The following is a 21,241-nucleotide window of genomic DNA, read 5'->3' as shown; positions in this document are numbered from 1 at the left end:
GGGAAGGGGTAAACCAGTTTCTCCAAGCCAAAGGACAAGCTGACGCCTCTAGCCAGGTGTCATCAAAGCTAATGGGGGCATGCACGTAGCATGTGACCATTCTTTGGCAAGGAAGGGGGGGCAGGACCAAAAACACCCCCAGGGGATTGCTCCCCAGCCAGCCATTGCCTGCTGTCTTTCACCGAAGACAACAAAAGACACAGCCTTTGGGAGCAGATCCTGGCCGGAGAATTGGGTCAGCAGCGTTTCAGGGGACCCGGGATAAGAGTTTCACCTTGGACCAAGCCTAGTTTCAGTTTAGAAAGCGTTTTACCTTTATTTCTCCTGTCACCATTTCTGACTTCAGTGCCTTCTACTTGTACTCACTTAAAATCTAACTCTTGTAGTTCAATAAACTAATTTGATTCTTTAATCAAAACGAATCCAATGTTGCAAACTGTTTGGGTAACTCCATTGAAGGTGGCAAGCTGTCGTATATTGAGCCTCTCAGAGGGGCAACAGACCAGGCAAGGGATGGACAGCGCAGAACACGCATTCTGGGGGGAAATCGGGGACGGGGAATGTGTTGAGGCCACCCGGGAAGTGGTAACCCAGGCTGGTGGAGTCAGAGGGTGACCGGCAAGTGCTGGCAGGCTGCTGGGGCAGAGCTGCTGGACCAGGGCTGTGGCTTTCCTCAGACACTCAGGATGGGAACCTGCCTGCTGCCTGCAATGCACTCGAGGCAGCAGGCCAGGGGTGGTACAGCCCCTCAGTGGGCTGGACTGCACCCCAAAATGTTAGAGGCAGAAAGCCAGGCTGGGTTTTGTCTCCTCATTCCAGGGCAATGGCCCAGCAGCTGGAGACACAGATGTTCAGGCCCAGGCTGCCACCCGAGCTCCCACCGCACAGGGTCCCAAAACACCTGCCCAAATGTCCACACTGCAATTAAGGATCCCCTTAGCCCGAGCCCTGCGAGCCTGAGTCAGCTGGCACGGGCCAGCCGCGGGTATCTAATTGCCGTGTAGACCGATCCACAGAGCCAGCGGCCGGGGTGGATGGAGGGAAATCCCAGACTGGGGGTGGAAAAGCAGGTTTGGGGGTGAGAACGGGTGTGTAGATGAGGTTCCGACCTTCCTTCTCCGGCACGTTCCCAGCCCCAGGGAAAGAGCTGGGGCACGGCGAGGCTGAGCATCAGAGGACGGAGATGGGGCAGCTAGTCCCTGGGTCGCGTGAGCAGGGATGGGGTCCACTCCCCCCCCCGCCGGGGGGGCCCTAGGCTGCTTTCTTGCCGTGCTCCCTCTTGAGCCTCTTCTTCAGGAGCAGCAGGTCCACGTAGAGGATGCGGTTGAGGACAGCGGAGGCGCAGATGAGGCCGCCGTGCAAGGCGCCGGCCAGGCCGCAGCTAAAGACGTCCTGCCCTGGGATGGGGACACACGGGAGGGCGTCAGACAGCAGAACTGCCATGCTGCCCCCGAGCCCGCCCGCCACCCAGAGCGGCCCGCCCCGGGCAGGGGGGGACTCGCGCTCTGGGTTCAGCTCCACCAACCCAGCCCTGGAGGGACCCCTCCCACCCGGCTCCTGTGAAGTCAGGGCTCAACCCAAGAGCAGGGGCCAACCTGCCGGGCACCCACCAAGGCCCGGTGGGCCACCCCGACGCCTAGGCGGAGTGGGGTGAGCGCCACCGGCCGGGGCGGGGTGGGGACAGCCCCGGGGCCGGAGGCTGCCCTTACCCGTGAGGTAGAGGTTCCGGACGGGCGTCTCCGCCCGCATGGTGGCCACGACGGCCGGCGCGAAGCGGCTCACGTCATGCTCGGCCCCGTACATCTCGCCGCGGGGCGCCCCCAGGTAGTGCTGGTTGGTGAGAGGGGAGGCCGCCTCCAGGAACTCCACCTGCCCAGAGGTAGGGGGACAACATGCAGGCCAAGGAGCAACGTGGGGCTACAGAAACCGCCCGTTGCCAGCCCTTCCAGCCCCCACGCCCTGCCCCTCAACCCACTCCCCCCCAGCACGGACTCTAGGACCCCATGATGTCCAACTATACAGGCCCAAGTCCTTCCAGGTCAGGGTCCCTGCCCCATTGCCCTTGGACCCCCACTCCACCCACCCGCCCACAGCTTGTCTTCACTGGGAAAAGGCCCTCCGCTCCCTGCTCTGTACACGTGTGTGTGTGTGTGTACATACGTGTGTGTATGCATGTCCCGGGTGCAGTGATCTCTTCACAATCCAGGGGCTTCGCCTGGATCCAATGGCTCCCCTGGAGCTATCAAAGGGGTCTCCGGTTGCTTTTCAGAACCGGGCTTTCGGGTTGGGGTTAAGCCTGGGCTCGCAGCTAAGGGGGCCCTTGACCAGCTACTCCCCATTCAAGCGACAGCTTGCCTTGTCTACACTAGGGCTCGAACATGGGTGTGGAATCCATCTATTTTCCAGTGTGAACATGGCTTCTGGATGCCACCAGTCCCCGTGACACGCCTTGAATGGGCTCTAGTAATGTCCCCTCTGCGCCAGCTAATCGCAGTTATCACGTGGTGGCAAACCAGCTGTCGCAGGACCTTTGCTCCTACAATCCCTTGTGGCTCTTCCCCCGCCCCACCAAGCTGAGTACGAATCCTCCCCAGCAGGCCCAGGCCCAGAGACCAAGAAGCTGATCTGAGAACCTGGACCTGCCCTCACCCACTACGTACAGGGCCATGCCTACTTCAACTTGAGCTTTGGGTCCTCCTGGGACCTTCTGGCAGCTAGCCCTTGGGCACAGAGCAATGGAGCTATGGGGCTAATGGTTCCAGGGCTCACTGCTCACAGAACTACTGGCTCACCAGTAGAAACCGGCACAGGCCCACTGGAGGAGTCTACTGGGGTGTCACCTTGCCACAGAGCTGAGGGAACCTCTCCAAGGCCATGTCCAGCAGCCGCTGGGCGATCTCCATCTTGTAGGCATGGTAGTCAGCCCCTCTGTTCTTCACACCAGCCCCTGACCACTCTTCGAACCACTCGTAGCGAGCCATGGTCAGGATGGTCATGCAGGAGTGGCCTGGAGCACAGGGAGAGGACAGAGCTGATTCAAGCTGGCCGCAAACCTCGGGGGACCCTCCTGAACAGGCCCCTGCCCCAACCAACACTCCCCCATTCTGTGATGTTGGGCCAGCCCCCCAAATGGGAGAAGGACATCTGGAGCCCCCTGAAACGTGATTGTGGGGGCAGGATGGCTGTCCTAGAGGAGCACGCACGGCCAGGGCAACGTATCGATTGGAGTCACGGCCCTAGGACTGGGCGTCGGCCTGAAAGATATGGGACCGGGTCTTCAGCCGGCGTGAACCAGGAGGACACCTGGCCTGCATTCTAGCTCAGCCAAAAGCTACTGGGTTCACCAGCGGCCCCTGCTGAGCCGGGGGCGGCACCTCCCTCCCAGGCAGGAATCCCCGGGGGCAGCCGGGGTGGTGACGCTTAGACCCGACACTCGGAGGGCAGCAAGACCCTGAAGCGAGAGTGGGGTGTTGTGGCTCAGGCTGACGCTTGGGCTCTCCTGTCTTGGGGGTCGGGAGAGCACCAGAGCCCGAGCACAACCCCCCATCTGGCATTTTCTCCAGCCCTCTAATGATTGGGGTTTGTCCCCGGGACATTTCACCATTGGCCAGGGGATGGCACGATCCTTAGATCCAGGGGCACCATACGGAGGGTGGCAGGGGTTTAAGGATGGGGCAACAGGCCCATGTGAGAAGTGCGAGCCCGTTGGCTACTGGATAGGGTGGCCAGCAGGTACAGAGACGGCCACTACTTAACCTGTGCAGGACTGGCTCAGTCTTGCTGGTCCTCGGCCAGGAGGCATCTTCTTGACCTTCCATGAACAGGAACCTCCCTCATATCCCCCCGCCCCACCCTCCAATGGTTCCCAGCTTCAGGACACATTTGCCGGTCTCTGGGTGGGTACCTGGGTGCCTCTGCTGGTACGTGGGGTCCTTGGCTGATGGAAAGGTGATGAACATCATGGGCACGTTCTCACTGACCTCCTCCCTGCTGAGGGCAGCGTAGCGGGTCATCCTGAAAGGACCAGAAAAAGCACAAATGGTACGGCGGGATGCCAGACCTCCTGGGGAGGAGGGGAAGGAGGAGGGCTGCACCCCAGCCCTCTACACCCATGAGCCACCCTCGCCACCTACCCCCACCCCCTCCTATGCGTGGAGTAACAGGGCTGCCTAGTGGGTGGTGAGGGCAGAATGCGTTCTGCCAGGGGGCAATTCCCATCGCCTCCCCCTTACAAGTGAATGAGTCTGAACTCAGCCGCAAACCGCTCCCCTGGGACCTGCCCTCCAGGTCTGACCTCGACCCCTGGGGCCTGGCATGCGAGCAGCTCTGGGTCACAGCACACGTGGGGCGAGGGGCCGAGGTCACAGGCTCCAGCTGAGCTGGGACACACCTAGCTCTCGCCTTGTCCCTCCACCACCTCCGTCTGGTACGGCCGACAAGTCTGCCCAGACAGAGTTAGGCCCTGTGCATTGCCCTGGGCGGTGTAATTAATCCACCCCGACCCCCACGCCTAGGTCACCCCTACCGCCCCTCCAGCAACAGAAGACCCCTTCCACCGCTGCGGTGCATGTCTACACAATGATGCCACAGCTCTGCCGCTGTCGTGTGTCCAGCGCAGACGTCCCCTAGCGGACGTCCCTACCACACAGACACCCCACCACGACCGTGTCGACAGACCCTGCGAGCCAGAAGGGAAGCAGAGCACTTGAAGAGACAGCATGGTCTAGCGGGCAGGTTCTGCCACTGACCTGCTGGGTGACCTTGGGCTAGTTGCGTCCCCACCCCGTGCCTCAGTTTCCCCTCCCTCTCTTCATCTCTCAACTATTTACATGGTAAACTCATCAGAGCCAGGACTGTCTCCGCTTACCATGTGTCCGTACAGTGCCTAGTACACTGGGGCCTTTAGCTGCTATTCTAACATCAACAATAACCATTGGAACATAGAGAGGACAAGGAATACTAACTTTTGCTTCTACGGCTCCTTCCGTCGGCAACACCTAACGTACAGACCCTGTCTATTTAATTCCATCATTAACCGTGCTCTGGTCAGCGTCGTCTGACGAAAGTGGGCATTTTTCACTTGCATAATGTTTTCCATTACTACTTCCGTTTCCCGTTCACCTCCCCAAGTGTGCGGCAGGTAAGGGACGTGCAGGGATCCCGTCACTCGCCCTTGAAATGCTTCCACCTCTGGGGCGGGACATAGCGGCTGTTTGCCAGCCGCACAGCAGCGTCGGGCAGGAAAGGAGGAAAAATCTCACCTGGGAGACTAGGCGGGTGGCTTGGGGGTGGAATCGGCAGAGGTTTGTTTCCAATGTAAGCTCCTCTGTTATTCTGTGCCCAGCACTAGCGTGGCCTTGCTCCCGGCTGGGGTCCCTCATAACGCAATTAAAGGATAGAATGGGGCCAGGTCACTGGGTCTACCACAAGCTGATCCCTTTCAGCCTTAAGATCTCTGATGCTCTATGCTTCTGAAGAGCACCACAGGATCTGGACCAACCGAGGCACGGGATCAGGACCCAGGTGTCAGAGATGGGACAGGCAGAGAAGCACACCTGCTCTGAGGGGGCGACCGAGAGGTCTTAGGGACCTTTGGCCTGCCACTTACATCTCGTCCAGATCGTTGTCCAGGTAGATCCAGTAGTTGGTGGATTTGATGCCCAGCTCCTCGGTGGTCCCCTGGAGGCCCACGAAGACCAGAAAGGAGCCCATGCCATGCTGTACCATGCTGAGCACAGACTGGATCCCTGTAAGAGAGAGCGAGGGGCCAGGGGGGTACAGATGGGTGGTGCAGGGGAAAGCCGCTGGCGATTGCTCTGGTACCCCAGGCTAACACCGTCTGTCTCTGCAGCCCCTGCTAGTTCTGAGCCAGCTCCTGCCCCTGTGGTTTTGCTCCCGGTCTTTCAGCACAAGCAGGCGAGCCTCACGCTTTGGGGTCTGGAGGCCCAGGGTTCAATTCCACGGGGCCGCCCTAGGACTTCCCAGATGCGCCCAGGAGAACAGGACAGCCCGACGCTGGCAGCCGCGCCCATCCATTCTCTCTGCCACCCCATGGACCGGTGCCAGTTGTCTGCCAGACTGGGCCCTTGCCTGGCCTCCTGGAGAGGGGTGGGGCAGACACCACCTCTGCTGAGGTCCCAGAGGGCTGCTCCCCCTTTACCTGCTTTGCTCCTGATCTCTGCGGGCAGCAGGGTCCCAAAGGTGTTGAATATCCCAGCATCCGAGATCACCACGGGGGCATAAACCGCCTCCTCCCGGCCCCGCTTCTGCACCGTCACTCCTGCCGGGAGACAAGGACACCAGACCCTAGCAAACGCACTTCCGCCATGTGGGGAGGGGTAACCCAGGTGCCCCCGGGACTCACCCAGAGCCGCGCCGCCCTCGGACAGCAGGATCCTCCCCACGCGGGCTCTCACCAGCACAGCGCCTCCAGCCCGCTGGATCACCGGGATGGCGTGGAAGGCGATCTCGCTGGCGCCCCCTTGTGGATACCAGGCGCCACGCTTGTAGTGGTGCACCATGAGGGCGTTGATGAGGAAGCTGGAGTCCCGGGGGGGGACGCCTGGCGGCAAGGGGGCGAGTCACAAAAAGTAACCACTCCCCCCCCCCCCCCGGGATCTCACTCCAACCCCAGGGGCGCGTCCTCGCACTGGAATGTCCCTTGCAAGGCCTGAACCTGGTGTTGCCCTGGGTTTGTAGGGGGCATATACCCCAGAATGTGATCAAGCTAATTGCAGCCATATTAGCGAAGGGTTCATTTGGAGACAGGGCTTTTAGAAACAAGGTCATAACTACCGGCAGTTTTGGTAATCGGAATGGGAGAAGGGGCGGAAAAGTAAATAACTGAGAATGAAAGGAGATAGGTGGATGGACAGCCTTGAATCTAGATGGCTCTGATAGTAAAAGTTTATTGAAAGTTAGAAAAGGGATGATTTAGTGGCAGGTCATTCGAACCTATGTGTTTTGTAGAAGTTAATTATAGCAAGTTTAGATGATATCAGTGTACTTTGGGAGCAGTCCCGGGGAGCTATCCTGGGAGAGATGTTTTCCTCGCATCTTTACTCCCTGGCAGGGAGGCGTTTGACCCGCGCTGACCTGTCATGGATTACTCAACCAGGGGCACCCTGCCTCACAGGGGGAAACCCCAGGGGGCAGGTGGCTGGGGCCCACCTCACCGTAGAAGAAGTAGCTGAGGACCACCTTCAGGTCCTTGTTGGCCGTCAGCCGCTCCATGACCTGGCTGTGGCTGGTGCCCGCCATCTTGAAGACGGGGGAGACCCAGTGAATGAGGCCAGTGCGGATCAGCAGCGTGGCCAGCCAGAGGGGGATCATCTTGAGTATAGCAATGAGGGGCACCCGTGTCGCCGCCATCTACAGGAAAGGCAAGAGCAACCCACAGTAACGGGCCTGGCAGAGCCTTCTTTCCCCCCAGGAAGGGAAGGAGAGGGTCCCAGCCATCTCAGATCCTGAGGGGGAGACTCTCTAGCACAATGGCACCGGTGCATCACAAGGCAGCATGGTCCAATGGTCAGAGCATCAGACTGAGCCTCAGGACGCCAGGGCTCTGTTCCCTGCTCTGAGTGACCCTGGGCAAGTCACCTCCCCTCTCTGTGTCTCTGGTTTCCCCTCCCAGGCAGGGCCAGGTTCTGTCGCTGGGCACATGTACAGCACCAAGCGCCGTGGGGCCCAGATCTCAGCTGGGGCTGCTGCAGCCAGGGGTCTGCTCCACGACCTCGGCTCTCACCTTGGACAGCCTCATGAACTCCCTGATGGCCTCCTTCTCTGCCGGGAACTGCTTCTCCAGCTCCTCCGCAAAGGTCCTTTTGCCCGAGCACAAGTGGTAGTCCCGGTCCCCTACCGTCACGCTGTCGTAGGGGTCCTCCAGCCTCACCCACTCCAGCTGGCCATCCGTGAGCTGGTCCAAAGCCACCCGCAGCATGCCCTTCGGGTGCATCTGACCCACGTAGTGGATGCCTGCCAGGCCAGGAGGGAGAGAGAAAGCATTAGCCCCGGTGATATGGAGTGTGGAGGGGCTTGGAAGGTGAGATCTTTGGGGATGTGTGACGATGTGACGCAGCAGGGAGGGGGGAGTGTTGACCTGGGAATGTGCCCTGGGGATGGGAGACCTGAGAGCCTGTCACCTGAGCCAGGAGGGGGCGGGGGAGGTAACACCTCTGCCCAGGAATGTGAAGACAGGCTGCAGAAGGGAGCCTGCTGGGTGGGTTTAGTTTCAGTTTGGGGCTGGGTGGAGGAACACAGGGAACCCCAGGGCTGGGGTCTAAGCTCCCTGCTCCCCCAGAAGGACTTGACTGAAGGGTCCTGCTTGTACCCACAAGCTCTGTTTTGGACTGTGTTCCTGCTGTCCAATAAACCTTCTGTTTTACTGGCTGGCTGAGAGTCTCAGTGAATCCCTGGAAGAGGGGTGCAGGGCCTGGACTCCCCCCACACTCCGTGACAGGATGCAGCTTGGAGAAAAGGGGGCAATCCGGGCCATGCCCATAGCGTGCTGCGGCTAGCCAGGGGAAGCATGCCCCGGTCCCACGTACTGAGCACACGTCACCCGCTTGCTGGGATCTAATTGCCACGCTGCTAGCACCTCGGCTGGGCAACCGGCCTATGGCTGGCAGAAGAGCCCCACCTACCCCGGCACCGGTAGCCACCTGGGCGGCCTCCCATCCAATTACCGGTCAGGCCCCGTGCTGCTTAGCTTATGAGATCTGACATGAATCTGGCAGCCCGCAGCGGCAGATGCTAGGGAATTAAGTAAACCAATTAGCCGTCGTCGTCCTGCTCTTGGAGTCACCTTCAGAGAGGTGGAGATGGGGGGGTTGGTTTGGTTTTGACCTCAGCTAACCTTGCTGTTAGGCCCCCCGTGTCCCCGCGGCACCCTGCAGAGAGAGTGTACCAGCGGGGGGGCGGAGGGGGATCTTCACACGACCATCCCCTAGAGGAATCAGACCACCTTCCACCAAGTTACCAATATTAAGTAACTGCCCCCTTGGGCGGCAGGTCATTATCATGACCCCCATTTTACAAATGGGGAAACTGAGGCACAGAGCAGGGGTGGGACTTGCCCACCCCCCGCCCCCCAGGTCATGCAGTGAGACCTCTCCCTTTTTCAAATCCTGCCTTAAACTCTCCTTTGCCGCGATGCCCACAAAACCCCTCGACATTGGTGAGGCAGGCGATGCCCACTGTTCCAGCCAGTATGGCTCATCAGTCCCTTCTGCTCCCCCGTCTGCTTGCCCCTGGTCAACTGGGGGGGGTCCCTGGAAAAATAGGCGCCCCCACGCACCCCGACCCACTCCGTCTGCCCAGCGCTCCTGCTGGGGAAGCCCCCGCACCCAGACCTATATAACACAAAACCCCAAATATCAGGACTGTCCCTTTAAAATCAGGACATCTGGTCACCCTTCTGGTGGGAGTGCCGGGTGGGGTGGGGGCTAGCCCCCGCACCCTGACCCCATTTCCCCAGCAGGAGCACCGCAGACGGGGGAACTGCCCTCTGCCCAGGCAAGAAGCTGGGGGGGGGGTCCCACAGGCCGGGCCCGGCCCCAAGAAATCCAGCAACTCCCTTGACGTCCTCGCCCGCGAGCATCCAGCGGGCTCCTCCCACCGCTTACCCACATCAAACTCAAAGCCCTTCTCCTGGAAGGTGTGGCAACATCCCCCCGCCTGGTCGTGCTGCTCCAGCACCAGGACCCGCTTGCCGGCCTTTGCCAAGGCAGCCGCCACGGCCAGGCCTCCGATCCCGCTGCCGATCACGATGGCATCCAGGTCGGCTGGCACCTTCTCCAGGGCGAAACCTGGCAAGGGAGGGCAAAGGGTTAACAACACCAGAGCCTGCAGGATCCCGGGGGAGCGGGCAGGGCAACCCACGCCACGGCCCTATGCTGGGGGGAACGTGGGGTCACTGCCACCCAGCCCGAAACCCTCTGTCTCCTTCTCCTGGCCCGGCTGCGGCATCTCACCCCAAACACCCAGGAAGCACAGCCCCTGCGCCTCGGGGGGTCATTCCTACCAGGGAATCTGAGCCGTAGGGCCTCAGGCCCACCCTGCCCTGGTGTGAATGGCTGCAGGGGTCTGGGAAGCAGGGGGGTGCCCCTGGGAAGGCAGGGGACAGGCATGTCCATCTAGTGCTGAGCAATTCACTACCTTGCACTGGAGGGGGGCAGGTACCCGCGTAACTTTCACTAAGTCTCTCGCGCTGGGGTTTCTCCCTTGGGGCTGGCTGGGGCTACGGTAAAAGGATTGCCCTAGTGGGAAGGGTGGGCTCTGACCCTGAGATTAACCCTTGATCTCCCCGAAAGGGGGTTGGGGCTTAGGCGGGGACGGCGGAGCCCATCTGCTGACGCCGGGGACCTCCGGTGGGTGTCACAAATGAGATTTGGGGACGGTTCAGCAGGGACCATGTCAGACCAGCTACCCCAACAAAGGGCAGCCTCCACCACCCCAGAGACTATAGGATACCACATAGGGGCTCCCTGGCAGCTTTCCGAGCGGGGCTCCGAGTAGACAGCCTCCCGGAGTAGCAGAGAGCTGGGGCTTGCTGAGCCAGCTAGGCGGGAGCTGCCCCAAACGAAGCAGGTGGGTGGCCAGCAGAACAAAAGGGTGGAGTGGAAAACATTTTGCAGCGACTGGGACAGGTGTGTGGGTCCCCGAGTGCCGCCCAGGGCATGATGGGGTGCTGCTCTCGGCCCCAGCAATCCAGGGAGAGGCTCGGGGAGTCTGCCAGCAGCCACCGGCTCATTCTACTGTCCGCCGAGCGGGTGGCTCCCGCTACAGGCCCCACACCCACAGCAGGGCCCTTAAGGAGAAGGCAGCCCTGACGACTGGGTCACGAAGGCCCAAAGCAACCCAGGGCTGGGCGGCCACCTGCATCAGCTACCGACCTCGGACACGCGGGGCCTGGCCCGGGACGGATCAAGACTACCCCACCCCTCCAGAGACAGGAGCAGCCTGGCGACAAGCAGCCCAGCTGCCGAGACGCGGTCACTCCCCTCCTTCTCTCCCGCCCAGGACCTGGCCCAAGGGGGCCATGGGCCGACACATCCAGCCACACGGCTGAGCGGATGGAGATGCACGTGCAGAAGCTGCCCAGAGGCCTGCGGCGAATCCAGCAGCGCGGAAGGGCCGGGTGGAGGGCCAGTAGGGTGACCGGACAGCAAGTGTGAAAAATCGGGACGGGGGGGCGGTAATAGGAGCCTATATAAGAAAAAGACCCCAAAATCGGGACTGTCCCTATAAACTCTGGACATCTGGTCACCCTAAGGGCCAGTGACCTGTCTGATCAAGATGGCTCAACAACGCAGCTGCTGGGAATGTGGGGAGGCCGGTCCCATCGCCAGGGGATGCAGGCAAAGGGCTCCCAACGGGGGGTCCTGGGGTGCAGAACTGAGCCCCAAGAGACGAGGCCCAGCAGCTGCTGGGGAACCACCTGTGACGAAGCAGGACTGTTCTTAATGTTTCCTCTGAATAGTGTGGGGGTGCCTCAGTTTCCCCTATGCAGTTCTTAAGTATCTAGGTGGTGGGGTAAGGGTATCTGATCATTGCAGAGCCCTAGAGGGCAGGTGTGTGCAAGGGTCTGGACACAGAGAATAGCCGACACCCTGTTTCCTGGCACCTGATGGCCTGGCCCTTCCCCCCTGCAAGGTGAGAGCTAAAGGGTTGGAGAACAAAGGAATCAGGTGGGAAAGGGACAAAGCCCAGAGGAGGAGGGGGCTGGAGAGAGTTTCAGTTTGGGGCTGGCTGGGGACAAGGAGTGAAGGGCAGACATGGTTGTCTGGCTCGCTGCCCCCCAAAATGGACCCAGCTGAGGGGTCCTGTTCTCTGCACCTACAAGCTCTGTTTTAGACCATGTTCCTGTCGTCTAATAAACCAGCAGGCTGAGAGTCACGTCTGACTGCGGAGTTGGGGGGCAGGACCCTCTGGCTTCCCCAGGACCCCGCCTGGGCAGACTTGCTGTGGGCAGAGGGGCAGAGGATGCTGAATGCTCCGAGGTCAGACCCAGGAAGGTGGAGCCGGGTGAGCTGTGTGTCCTGCAGACAGGCTGTTCCCAGAGAGGAGACTTCCCCAGAATCCTGCCTGGCTTCGTAGGGAGCAGGTCCAGAGCAGCGCCCGGGGACTCCATGACACCACCTAAATTCCCTGGCAAGCGCCTGCTCGCGCCCCCGCCCCACCCCAATCCTGAGCTGGGGGACAAAGCTAAGGCTGGATTTTGCTTTAGCAAACAGCTTCACTCCAGTTTCAGGCCTAACCCAGGGGTTATTTGCTCCGGCAGGATAGGCAACCACCTGGAGAGAGAGGGAGAGGGAGAGACAGCCAGAAAGCCCAGGGGCAGGTGTGAATCCCCACTCCACTCTGCCTCGGTGGTCCTAGCTGTCAGAGGATTGAGCAGCCAGATGGCAGAAAACCCCACCCCAGTGCCCCACGGCCGATCTCCGGGGCTGCTGCGGAGACCCAGAAGGCTGAACGCCAGCTCTGGGCTGGGCAGAGATCCAGAGAGCAGCATCATAAAGAGACTGGACTGGCTGACTGGCACCAAACAGAGGGCTTGTTCAGGGGTGGCAAGTTGTATGGGCCCTGGGCTCCAGAAATATTCAGGGCCTGGCACTCCCAACTCCTCATTCCCAGAGCCCGCCCCCCCCAGCCAGAGCCCTCACCCCAGCCCTCTGCCCCACCCTGAGCCCCCTCCTGCTCTCCGAACCCCTCATCTCCGGCCCCACCCCGCAGCCCTCGTCCCCCCGCCCCGCACCCCAACCCTCTGCCCTAGCCCTGAGCCCCCTCCCACACCCCAAACCCCTCATCCCCAGCCCCACCCCAGAGCCCTCATCGCCCCACACTCCCCCCACATTGTGCAGTACAGGGAAACTGTTAAACACTTACTGTTTCCAGTCCATTTTTACATTATTTTGAAAAATATATATCGGTTTACAAGGCTGGAGGGTGGGGGGACGACTTGGACCCTTTCTGGGCACCAGCAAAAATTATACAAACCTGCTGCCCCTGGACTTGTTCCTGGGTGAACTCCTGCCTCCCCCAAGGACGGGTCTTCACCCCCAGGCAAGAGCTGATGTGGACCCCCCCCCCCCGCTAGCCAGGGAACCCCCACACCGGACAAGCCCCGGACCGACCCAAAGAGAGAGGATTTGATTCTCATTGACACCCAGGCCCCCTTGCATTGCCAGAGCGGCTGGAAGGACCCTCGGCGTGGCCTCTCTCCCTCTCTGTCTGGGTCTGATTCTTAAGCCGGAGGAGGCCCCAAGCCAGCCAGCCAGCCCGAACACACAACTCCAGCACGGGAGTGGAGGGAGATAAAAAAAAAAGCCCAGCCTCCGCAGACCAGAATAGACACAGATTAAATCTAAAAACACGGGCCCAGAAGGGCTTCTTCCATCTGCCCCGGACCACGGGGATTATCGTGCCGCTGGATAACGACGAAATCGGTGGCCGGGCTGAGTCAAAGCCACCGGGGGGGTGGGGGGGGAGGAAGGTGCAGATGGAAACAAAGATTCAAAATGAAACGGGACTCAGGGGCAGGACGTGAGCATGGGGCGCCCGCAGGACTGGCCAGACCGGCTGTTCACCCAGACACCGCGGGGCATGAGCGGGGAGTCTGTCGGCCCTCAAATTAGTCCATGTCTTGGAGAAGTGATGCGGCCCAGCTGAGACCAGGGCCTGGGTGTGAGCTGCCCCTTCTCTCATCTTGGCTGCCTTGCGCCAGGCTTAGGGGACATCGGCGGACATCCCCATGCCAATCTGGTGTCCTGGGCCAGCTCCTGCTTCCATGGCTGGGCAGGTTTCAAACGAAGCGTCTGGCTCTGGGGAGCGGGTCTTCAGGGTCGGTTACCTGAGTAATACTGACCTTTCACCCCGGGGGGGACTCACCGAATTTTACCTGTGGGAGCAGTGAATCCATTCAAACACCCGCTCTGGAGGGAAACTGAGGCACAGCGAGAGGGAGTGACTTGCCCGAGGTCACAGAGTGGTGCAGCAGGGAATGGAACCCAGGAGTCCTGATTGCTAGTCCCCCGCTTTGTGAGCTCTTTGGAGCAGGGACCACCTTTTGGTTCTGGCTTCTTTCTTTGGCGCCCACCCAGGCCTTGCCGGTCCCACACACGACCAGGGCGAGTGGGTGGAGACAGTGTTGCCCCACATACGGAGGGACAGTCCCTCCTGGGCTGAGACTGCGCCCACCAGTGGCCGGCTCTGAGCAATGACTGTAGCATCCCAGAGAGCAGGGGTGCGATGCGAGAAACGGTCCCCCTCTCCCCCCAGGTGATCAGGCCAGTACAGCACTCGCACGAGGTGTTTTAGAAGCAGGTTCCTATTGTCTAGATTTGCTAATAACTTTGAATATTTGTTTCCTGTTATTAGCCACACAAATTTGATATGAAGAGAAATGGGAGCGGCCCCTTTAAGAAAAGACAGTGTGGGGGCTCGGGGAAGGGGGTCTGAAGCAGGCAGAGGCAGGACTGCTGGCAGAAAAGGTGGCCAAGGCACTAGGAGGTGGGTCTCCGCCTGCAAGAAGCTCCTAAGGACAAACGGTTTCACTTCCCCGCGGAAACAAAGTTCTCCTTGCAAAGCTGGGTCTTGTGACTCAGGGGGGTGACAAACGTGGATATTTGTTCTGGGCCCCAGGCTGCAAAATGGAGCTTGCAAATTCTCCCGGGATCTCCTGACTCTGAGGGAGCGGCTGGGTCGATCCAACAAATATGAGGCCCACGGGCCACGGAGGTTTGATCGGGTGGCTCCTGAGGCATTTAGAAAAGTGATGTGTTAGGTGAGTGGGGGGTGAGGTTCTGTCCCTGTTGCTCCATCTCAATGATCAAATTCAGGGTCTGATTCAGAAAACGCTAACCACGGGGGAAAACTCCCCGTGCAGGAACGGAAAGACGCTTTCTTAGCTTGTCGGAAGACGGAGCAGGTAATGCAGCAGCGACAGAAGACGGGAGTGATTCAGAGCAGATGAAAACTGAACCATTGAACGTGAGGGGCATAAAGGAACACAGCCTCGGATCCAGCAGAACCTGCCATCCGTGTTTAGGAAAGATTTCAGAACTACGCACCAGACTGGTGATTCCGTGCAACGGGCCAGGTTCACTGTGACGAAGCGGGACTGTTCTTAATGTTTCCTCTGAATATTGTGGGGGTGCCTCAGTTTCCCCTACGCAGTTCTTAAGTATCTAGGTGGTGGGGTAAGGGTGTATGATCATTGCAGAGCCCTAGAGGGCTGACTTCACTGTGTGCAGTGTGTGTGGAGGGGACTGGACACAAAGAATGGCCGACACCCTGTTTCCTGGCAACTGATGGCCTGCACCCTTCCCCCCTGCAAGGTGAGAGCTAAAGGGCTGGAGAACAAAGGAATCAGGTGACCTCCTGGCCCGGGAAAGGGACAAAGCCCTGAGGAGGAGGGGCTGGAGCGGGGTCAGTTTGGGGCTGGCTGGAGACATGGAGTGAAGGGCAGACGTGGTTGTCTGGCTCACTGCCCCCCAAAATGGACCCAGCTGAGGGGTCCTGTTCTCTGCACCTACAAGCTCTATTTTAGACCAAGTTCCTGTCGTCTAATAAACCTTCTGTTTTACTGGCTGGCTGAGAGTCACATCTGACTGCGGAGTTTGGGGGCAGGACCCTCTGGCTTCCCCAGGACCCCGCCTGGGCGGACTCGCACCAGACTGGTGATTCCGTGCAACGGGCCAGGTTCAGTTCCAGACGTCTGGCAACCAAAGTGACAGTGGATTAAAGAGGGATTATCCCAGGCCAGCAGCTCTAGAAGGTGGGAGCCGTGCACTCAGCCCAGGACTAAAACTCCGAAGTGGTACGGAGTCAGAGCGATCTCCCACTGCCCAAACGGCCAGGTCTACACTGCGAATGCTTTGCTGGTATAGTTATGCCAGCAGGGCCCCCACTTTAGACCCAGCACATGCCACCAGAAGGAGTTTCTTCTGCCAGCATAGCCACCCACTTCCCCAGACGACACATTAGCGATGCCCACAGACGCACTCTTCCGCTGACGTAGCTGCATCTACACCGGGGTTTTGCCGGCACCGCACGTGGTTTTATCACACCCCTGACCGACACAGCTATACCAACCAACCAGTGTAGTGTAGACATGGCCTAAGGCAGACCCTAGGGACATATTACTCTGACAAAAGTGCCACCCATCTCTATCAAACATTAACAAAGGCAGTTCAAGAACTCAACAAGGGCCACCACTGGATTTCCTGGAGAGTGGAATGGATCCTGATCCACAACAATTATCTTTGCATCAGAGAAAGCGGAGTCTGCACTAAAATACCCCTCCGGAGTGGTTCAAAGTCAGTCGATTTGGACCAGCATATCAGAGCTGACCTAAAACGGTATTTATGGGATTTAGATGTCGCTGACTTTGGTTGGAAAAAGTCCTGTAGCTTGGAAGCGAAGCACCGGCAAAAATCAAGAGCATCCGAGGGTACTGCAAAGAAAGGCCATGCCGCCTGCTGTGGAGGAAGGAGAAACTGACAACCGCCCTCCGCTGTGAAAGAGCATAATTAGACACAGCTAAATTCACCCGCTTCTCAGATGGAGCGGGACACTCAAGCAATCGGACAGCTAGCAACTGCCGTGGCAGCTCTCACCCAGAGCGTGAGTTCAGGGTATCCCTAAACTAATCCCCCCGTAGACACCAGAAAGCACAAACGCGGCAGAATGATCAGAGAGGCCGTCAGAACTGCCCACAGGAAACCTCAGCGGACGGCGTGATCGCGGCTATACCCGGCCAGGGGCTGGCAGGTGCCAGGTGCCTCAGCCGTCGGGAAACAGGAGAGGGTCACAACCGGGAGGGGCAGGAAGTGAGCGACCCCCCCCGGGGGAAGTTCGAGGATGCGCGCCCCTACTGCCAGCCAAAAGGTGACAAGGGACAGGCGCCCGTGGGACAGTGTTGAAGCCGCCCAAGTGCGGCTTAGAGCTCACGCTCTCCCCCCGCCGGCCCTTGGCACGCTCCCTGGCTCACGCGCTGCACTTACCCTGCTTCAGGACCTTGTCCCTGACTTTCTGATCCGTGACCAGCGGCCTGGGGGGCTGCAGGGGCCCCCCGGCAAAGGGGTTCCCCGCCGGGCCAAAGTGCCGGGCCCCCAGCAGCCCCAAGGCCAGCAGGCAGAGGCAGAGGACAAGCACCAGCCACATTGCTGCAGGCTGCAGAGCTCAGCACAAATCCCGAGCAAAGGAGGCCGGCTGGAGTCTCCGTGGGCTGGGGTGGGGTGGGGTGGGAGTAGCAGGTGGGCAGGGAGTCGGCTTGGCCTCAGTCCCAGCAGATAAGCCAAGGGCTGTTAACTCTTTGCTCAGCGCTGCCTGGGGATGCCAGGCCTTGCTCTGCAACAGCCGGGCAAACGAAGTGGAGGCGCTCACGGATCCACTGCTCCCAGGTACTTTGATGCACTGCTCCAGACAAACTTATGCACGCCGCCCCGAAGACGGACTGACACCCCCCCCCCACACACACACACCCCTTTGCTCCTTCAGATACAGTGACACACACACACACACACACGCACACCTTGATTCATTCAATTCCACTCAACGGCAAACACACACTCTTCCAGACATATGCCCGCTCATCAGGTATTCACTAGCACATGGACCCCTGTACTAACAACCTGCCCCTCTCCAGCGCCTTCCCGCTGTAGATCTCCAGGCCTTTTACAGACACTAATATTCATTCGAACCCTTTCCAGTCTCACCTCCCCAGGAGATCAGCCCGTATTGTTAACGCAGATGGGGAAACTGAGGCACAGAATGCCCAATCTCCTCTCACACCCATTTTACAACAGTGTAACTCACTTGGCTTCCTTGGAGGATGCCTCTGAAATGCCTGCGCCAAGGAGGACAAGATGAAAACAACACAGCCAGCATGCGTGAGGGATTTTTTTTTTTTTGCTTTAAATTTAATAAAAGTAACTGAAAAGTAACAAAAGGAGTCATTCACCGGCAGGAACATGGGATCAGCTCGCACAACCGAGAAATAAAAGAAATGTACAGCATCAGGGCTCCGAGCATCTAGCAACCCAGCTCAGAAAGTAACTAGGAATAGAAAAGAGTCAGTACAAAAAAGTCACTGTCATTCGTTCAATCGGACGAGAAGGGACCGACAGACAGGGGAGGCCGGGGGGACTTAACGTTTTAAATTAGGGGCCAGCTCCTCCCCTGGTGTAAAATGGCACTGCTGGCAAAGCCCATCACAGCCCCCGGCTACAGGGAACGAGTGGCGCCCGGCCTCTCCACTAGGCACAACCTGGCAGAAAGCTCCATGGGGCCATGCCCACCCCGGAGAGAAACGGTCTCACAAGGTCATCTACACCCAGGCCAGGGCCCTCAGCCTGCCTGGGCTGGAAGCACTGAGGGGCCGGGGGGGGGCGGGGGGCACCTATGTGACTTCCCCTCCTGACCTCACCCCATAGCCCTGAAAATGGTCCTTTCGGGGCAGCAATCAGGCCTGATGTCATCTGCCTCATTGACTGGTCACCCCCCTCCCATACCAAACCAGCCATCAGCCAGAGCCATCTTGGCATGGCACCCCCACCAGAAGGGGCATTTCAAACCAATGCTGCCGGAGGCTAAGGCCCCAAGCATCCTCAACCCCCCTCGAGCCTATGGAGGGGCAAGCGCCTCCCACCTGCAGCTCAGCAGCTCCCAGGATCAGGCCCTCGACCTGCTTGGTGGGAGGGTTCGTGGGTCCTGCTGCAAAAGGAGGCTGCCTGGCAAAGTGGGGGGTGTCTTGCCCCTGCATCACAGCCTGGCCAAGCACTGGTCCAGAATCGTCACACGCCCCTTGGGTCAGGATCACCGGGCGCGCACATACACACAGAGGTGACCAGGCGGCGGGGGGGCTAGCAGGATCCCCCCAGGTTCAGAAACAAAAAAAGGGAGAGATTCCACCATAAAACATGGCAGCTCCAATGAATAGAGGGCAGCGTGGTGTAAACAGGGCACAAACAATCCAAATTAGCCGGCTTCTAACACGCAACACCGACCCGACACGGACATCACACCGCTGAGCTCTCTAATAAACACAAGTCTAAGAAATAGACAATTCCAGGGAGGGGAAGGGGAACTATCACCATTCACCAAAAACAAAGAGAAGGGGGGAAAAAACCTTTTCCAGCTCACTGTTGCTCAGTATTTACATGGAACCATTAAAAACGTGTGTGTTTCAAGAAGACTAATGGAGAAGCTCAGAGCCGGGAGTGGACTAGGAGAGACCGGTGGAAATCAGAGATCAAACACGTCCATTTCTCTTGCTGATGGGGGCAGTGCAGGATCATTCGCTATAGTGTATGTTAGTGACACATCCAGAAGGAAATATGTACATCGTCTTTAGATCCAGTTAATCCCACCCTTCAATAGGAAACAGAGCATGGGACAGAAAAGGGGTTAGGGGAAAAACTGTCAGTCACCATCCCTGGCTAAGCCCCACAAAGCAAATGTAACATTAACATGGAGTGAGTCGTCATCAGAAGCTACGTTCACACGCATCAGCGCCCATTTGCATGCACACATACTCACGCACGCGCACACGCGGAGCGGGAGGAGAGGGCATCGGTGTTGCAAACCTCAAATGTTAAAAAATCGTCAGGCCAACCCCGAAAAGAGAGGAGATTGGCGTTAAAGTCATGAGACTTTAAAAATAATCATTTTTAGTTGCCAAAAGGTGTCGGCACCTTTCAGGGTTGTGTTTGCAAGAGTTTCCCCGTGAACAAGGAGGGATAGAAACTTACTTTAAAAAAAGCTAAGAGTCTCATAGAATCACCTGACACCAGGAGCTGGGGATTTGACTAAATAAACAAACAGTGTGAAACGTGTGATAAAATTGCAAGAATTGGCAATTGTTTGACAGGCACACATGCACATACACAAACACACACCCGTGTGTACAGACACAGAGACATAAACTCATAGGGACAAACACACACCTGCATACAGACACAGGGAAACAAACTTACACCCCACCCCACACAGCCCCATTCTCTCACACAACCTCACAGTCACCTACAGACGCAAAACAGACCCCGGGGCAAAAAGTCGCACTGATTCACCCCAAACAAACCAGAACTTTCTGGGCCCAGATCACCAAGCGCCAAATCCACCAAATTGCCCAGCGGGCCAGGTTCCCGCTGGGTGCTGAGTCCTTTGGGGAATCTAACTGCCAGGCTGTAAATCCAGCATTAAAAACCAATCAAAAATAACCCCCCCAAAACGCTCTGATTTCAGAGCCTGGCATTCTACTGCCAGCCCCACAGAGCAATGGGAGGCCAACACCTTCCTGTCGCTGGGCCATTACCTTTGATCAATGCCTGCATTACCCCGCTTTGCCCGACAGACAGGAATACGGCCAGTTTCTCTTCTTTACATAAATAGCATTTTTTAAAACAAGGGACATTAATCCTCTCCTCTGTGTGATAGCTATTATCTTACAACGGAAATACACCCTGTGGAACGGGTTCTTGGCAAGAGACCTGGGGGTCACTCCCCCAGTGAAGGTGGGAACAGAAAGGGGGGGTGCAGCTCAGGGGGGTGGCATTTTAATAGTAAGGAAGGGCGGTCCGTTGAGCCGAAGCAGGGACAGTTTGGAGAGCGCCCTCCCAAAGGGGATTTGCATTGGAATTTGGGGGGGTATCACCCCTTCCCAATGGGTGTCTCTCCCTGGCTCCCTCTGCCCCCCCCCCCCGCACACAGTGACAACCAGCAGGGGAGACCCTAGCCACAGTTGCTTTTAAAGGGGAACTCCGGCCATTTGAGAAACAAGAACTTAAGGCCCAAATTTTTACAAGGGGCCCCAAATTTGGGGTGCCTGACTTGCGATAAATACAGTAAGTTTGTGGGGTCTCTGACACCAGAATAATGGGGGCCACAGACACATTGTGGGAGGAGGGGGAGGTCAGAACCAACACCAACAGCAATGACTGCTCCAGACCTGTGGAAACCAGCCCCAGTCATCCCAAGTCAGGCACCCAAAACTGGAAGCGTCCCAGATCCACCGGCGGCCATGGGGCCTGTGCATGCCAGGGGTCTGGGTTCCCAGGGGCACACTGCAGCCAGGCCGGTTAGAAACAGGAGACGGAGTTTTGCCTTAAAATAAAAAACTCAGCAAATAAAGCCGTTTGGAAACAACTGCAAACAGCTCCTTCTTCAGTTACCTGCCCGAGCGAAGGCCAGGGCTCTGCCTTTGCCCTGCTGCAGCTGAGGCCTGAGGTAGTTGTTGACACAC

The 21,241-nt window shown here is 58.5% G+C and overlaps 1 protein-coding gene across 1 annotated transcript; it reads right to left on the bottom strand.

Moving 5' to 3' along the window:
* Positions 1–319: 319 nt before the first annotated feature.
* LOC311513536 (all-trans-retinol 13,14-reductase-like) lies at positions 320–17,180 on the bottom strand. The gene is made up of 11 exons (XM_084615434.1): positions 17,004–17,180; positions 9,624–9,806; positions 7,745–7,974; positions 7,176–7,371; positions 6,365–6,562; positions 6,161–6,280; positions 5,609–5,747; positions 3,905–4,014; positions 2,841–3,007; positions 1,710–1,869; positions 320–1,397 (listed from the first exon to the last, which is right to left on the bottom strand). The coding sequence occupies exons 1-11, from the start codon at positions 17,161–17,163 to the stop codon at positions 1,252–1,254; spliced, it is 1,809 nt and encodes a 602-aa protein (XP_084471560.1). The 5' UTR covers positions 17,164–17,180; the 3' UTR covers positions 320–1,251.
* Positions 17,181–21,241: the final 4,061 nt, after the last annotated feature.

The sequence above is a fragment of the Lepidochelys olivacea genome (assembly GCF_965140295.1).
Source record: "Lepidochelys olivacea isolate rLepOli2 genome assembly, chromosome: 27".
Lineage (NCBI taxonomy): Eukaryota > Metazoa > Chordata > Testudines > Cheloniidae > Lepidochelys > Lepidochelys olivacea.
Note: the sequence above shows the minus strand (reverse complement) of the source record. Positions and strands in the feature narration are given on the sequence as shown.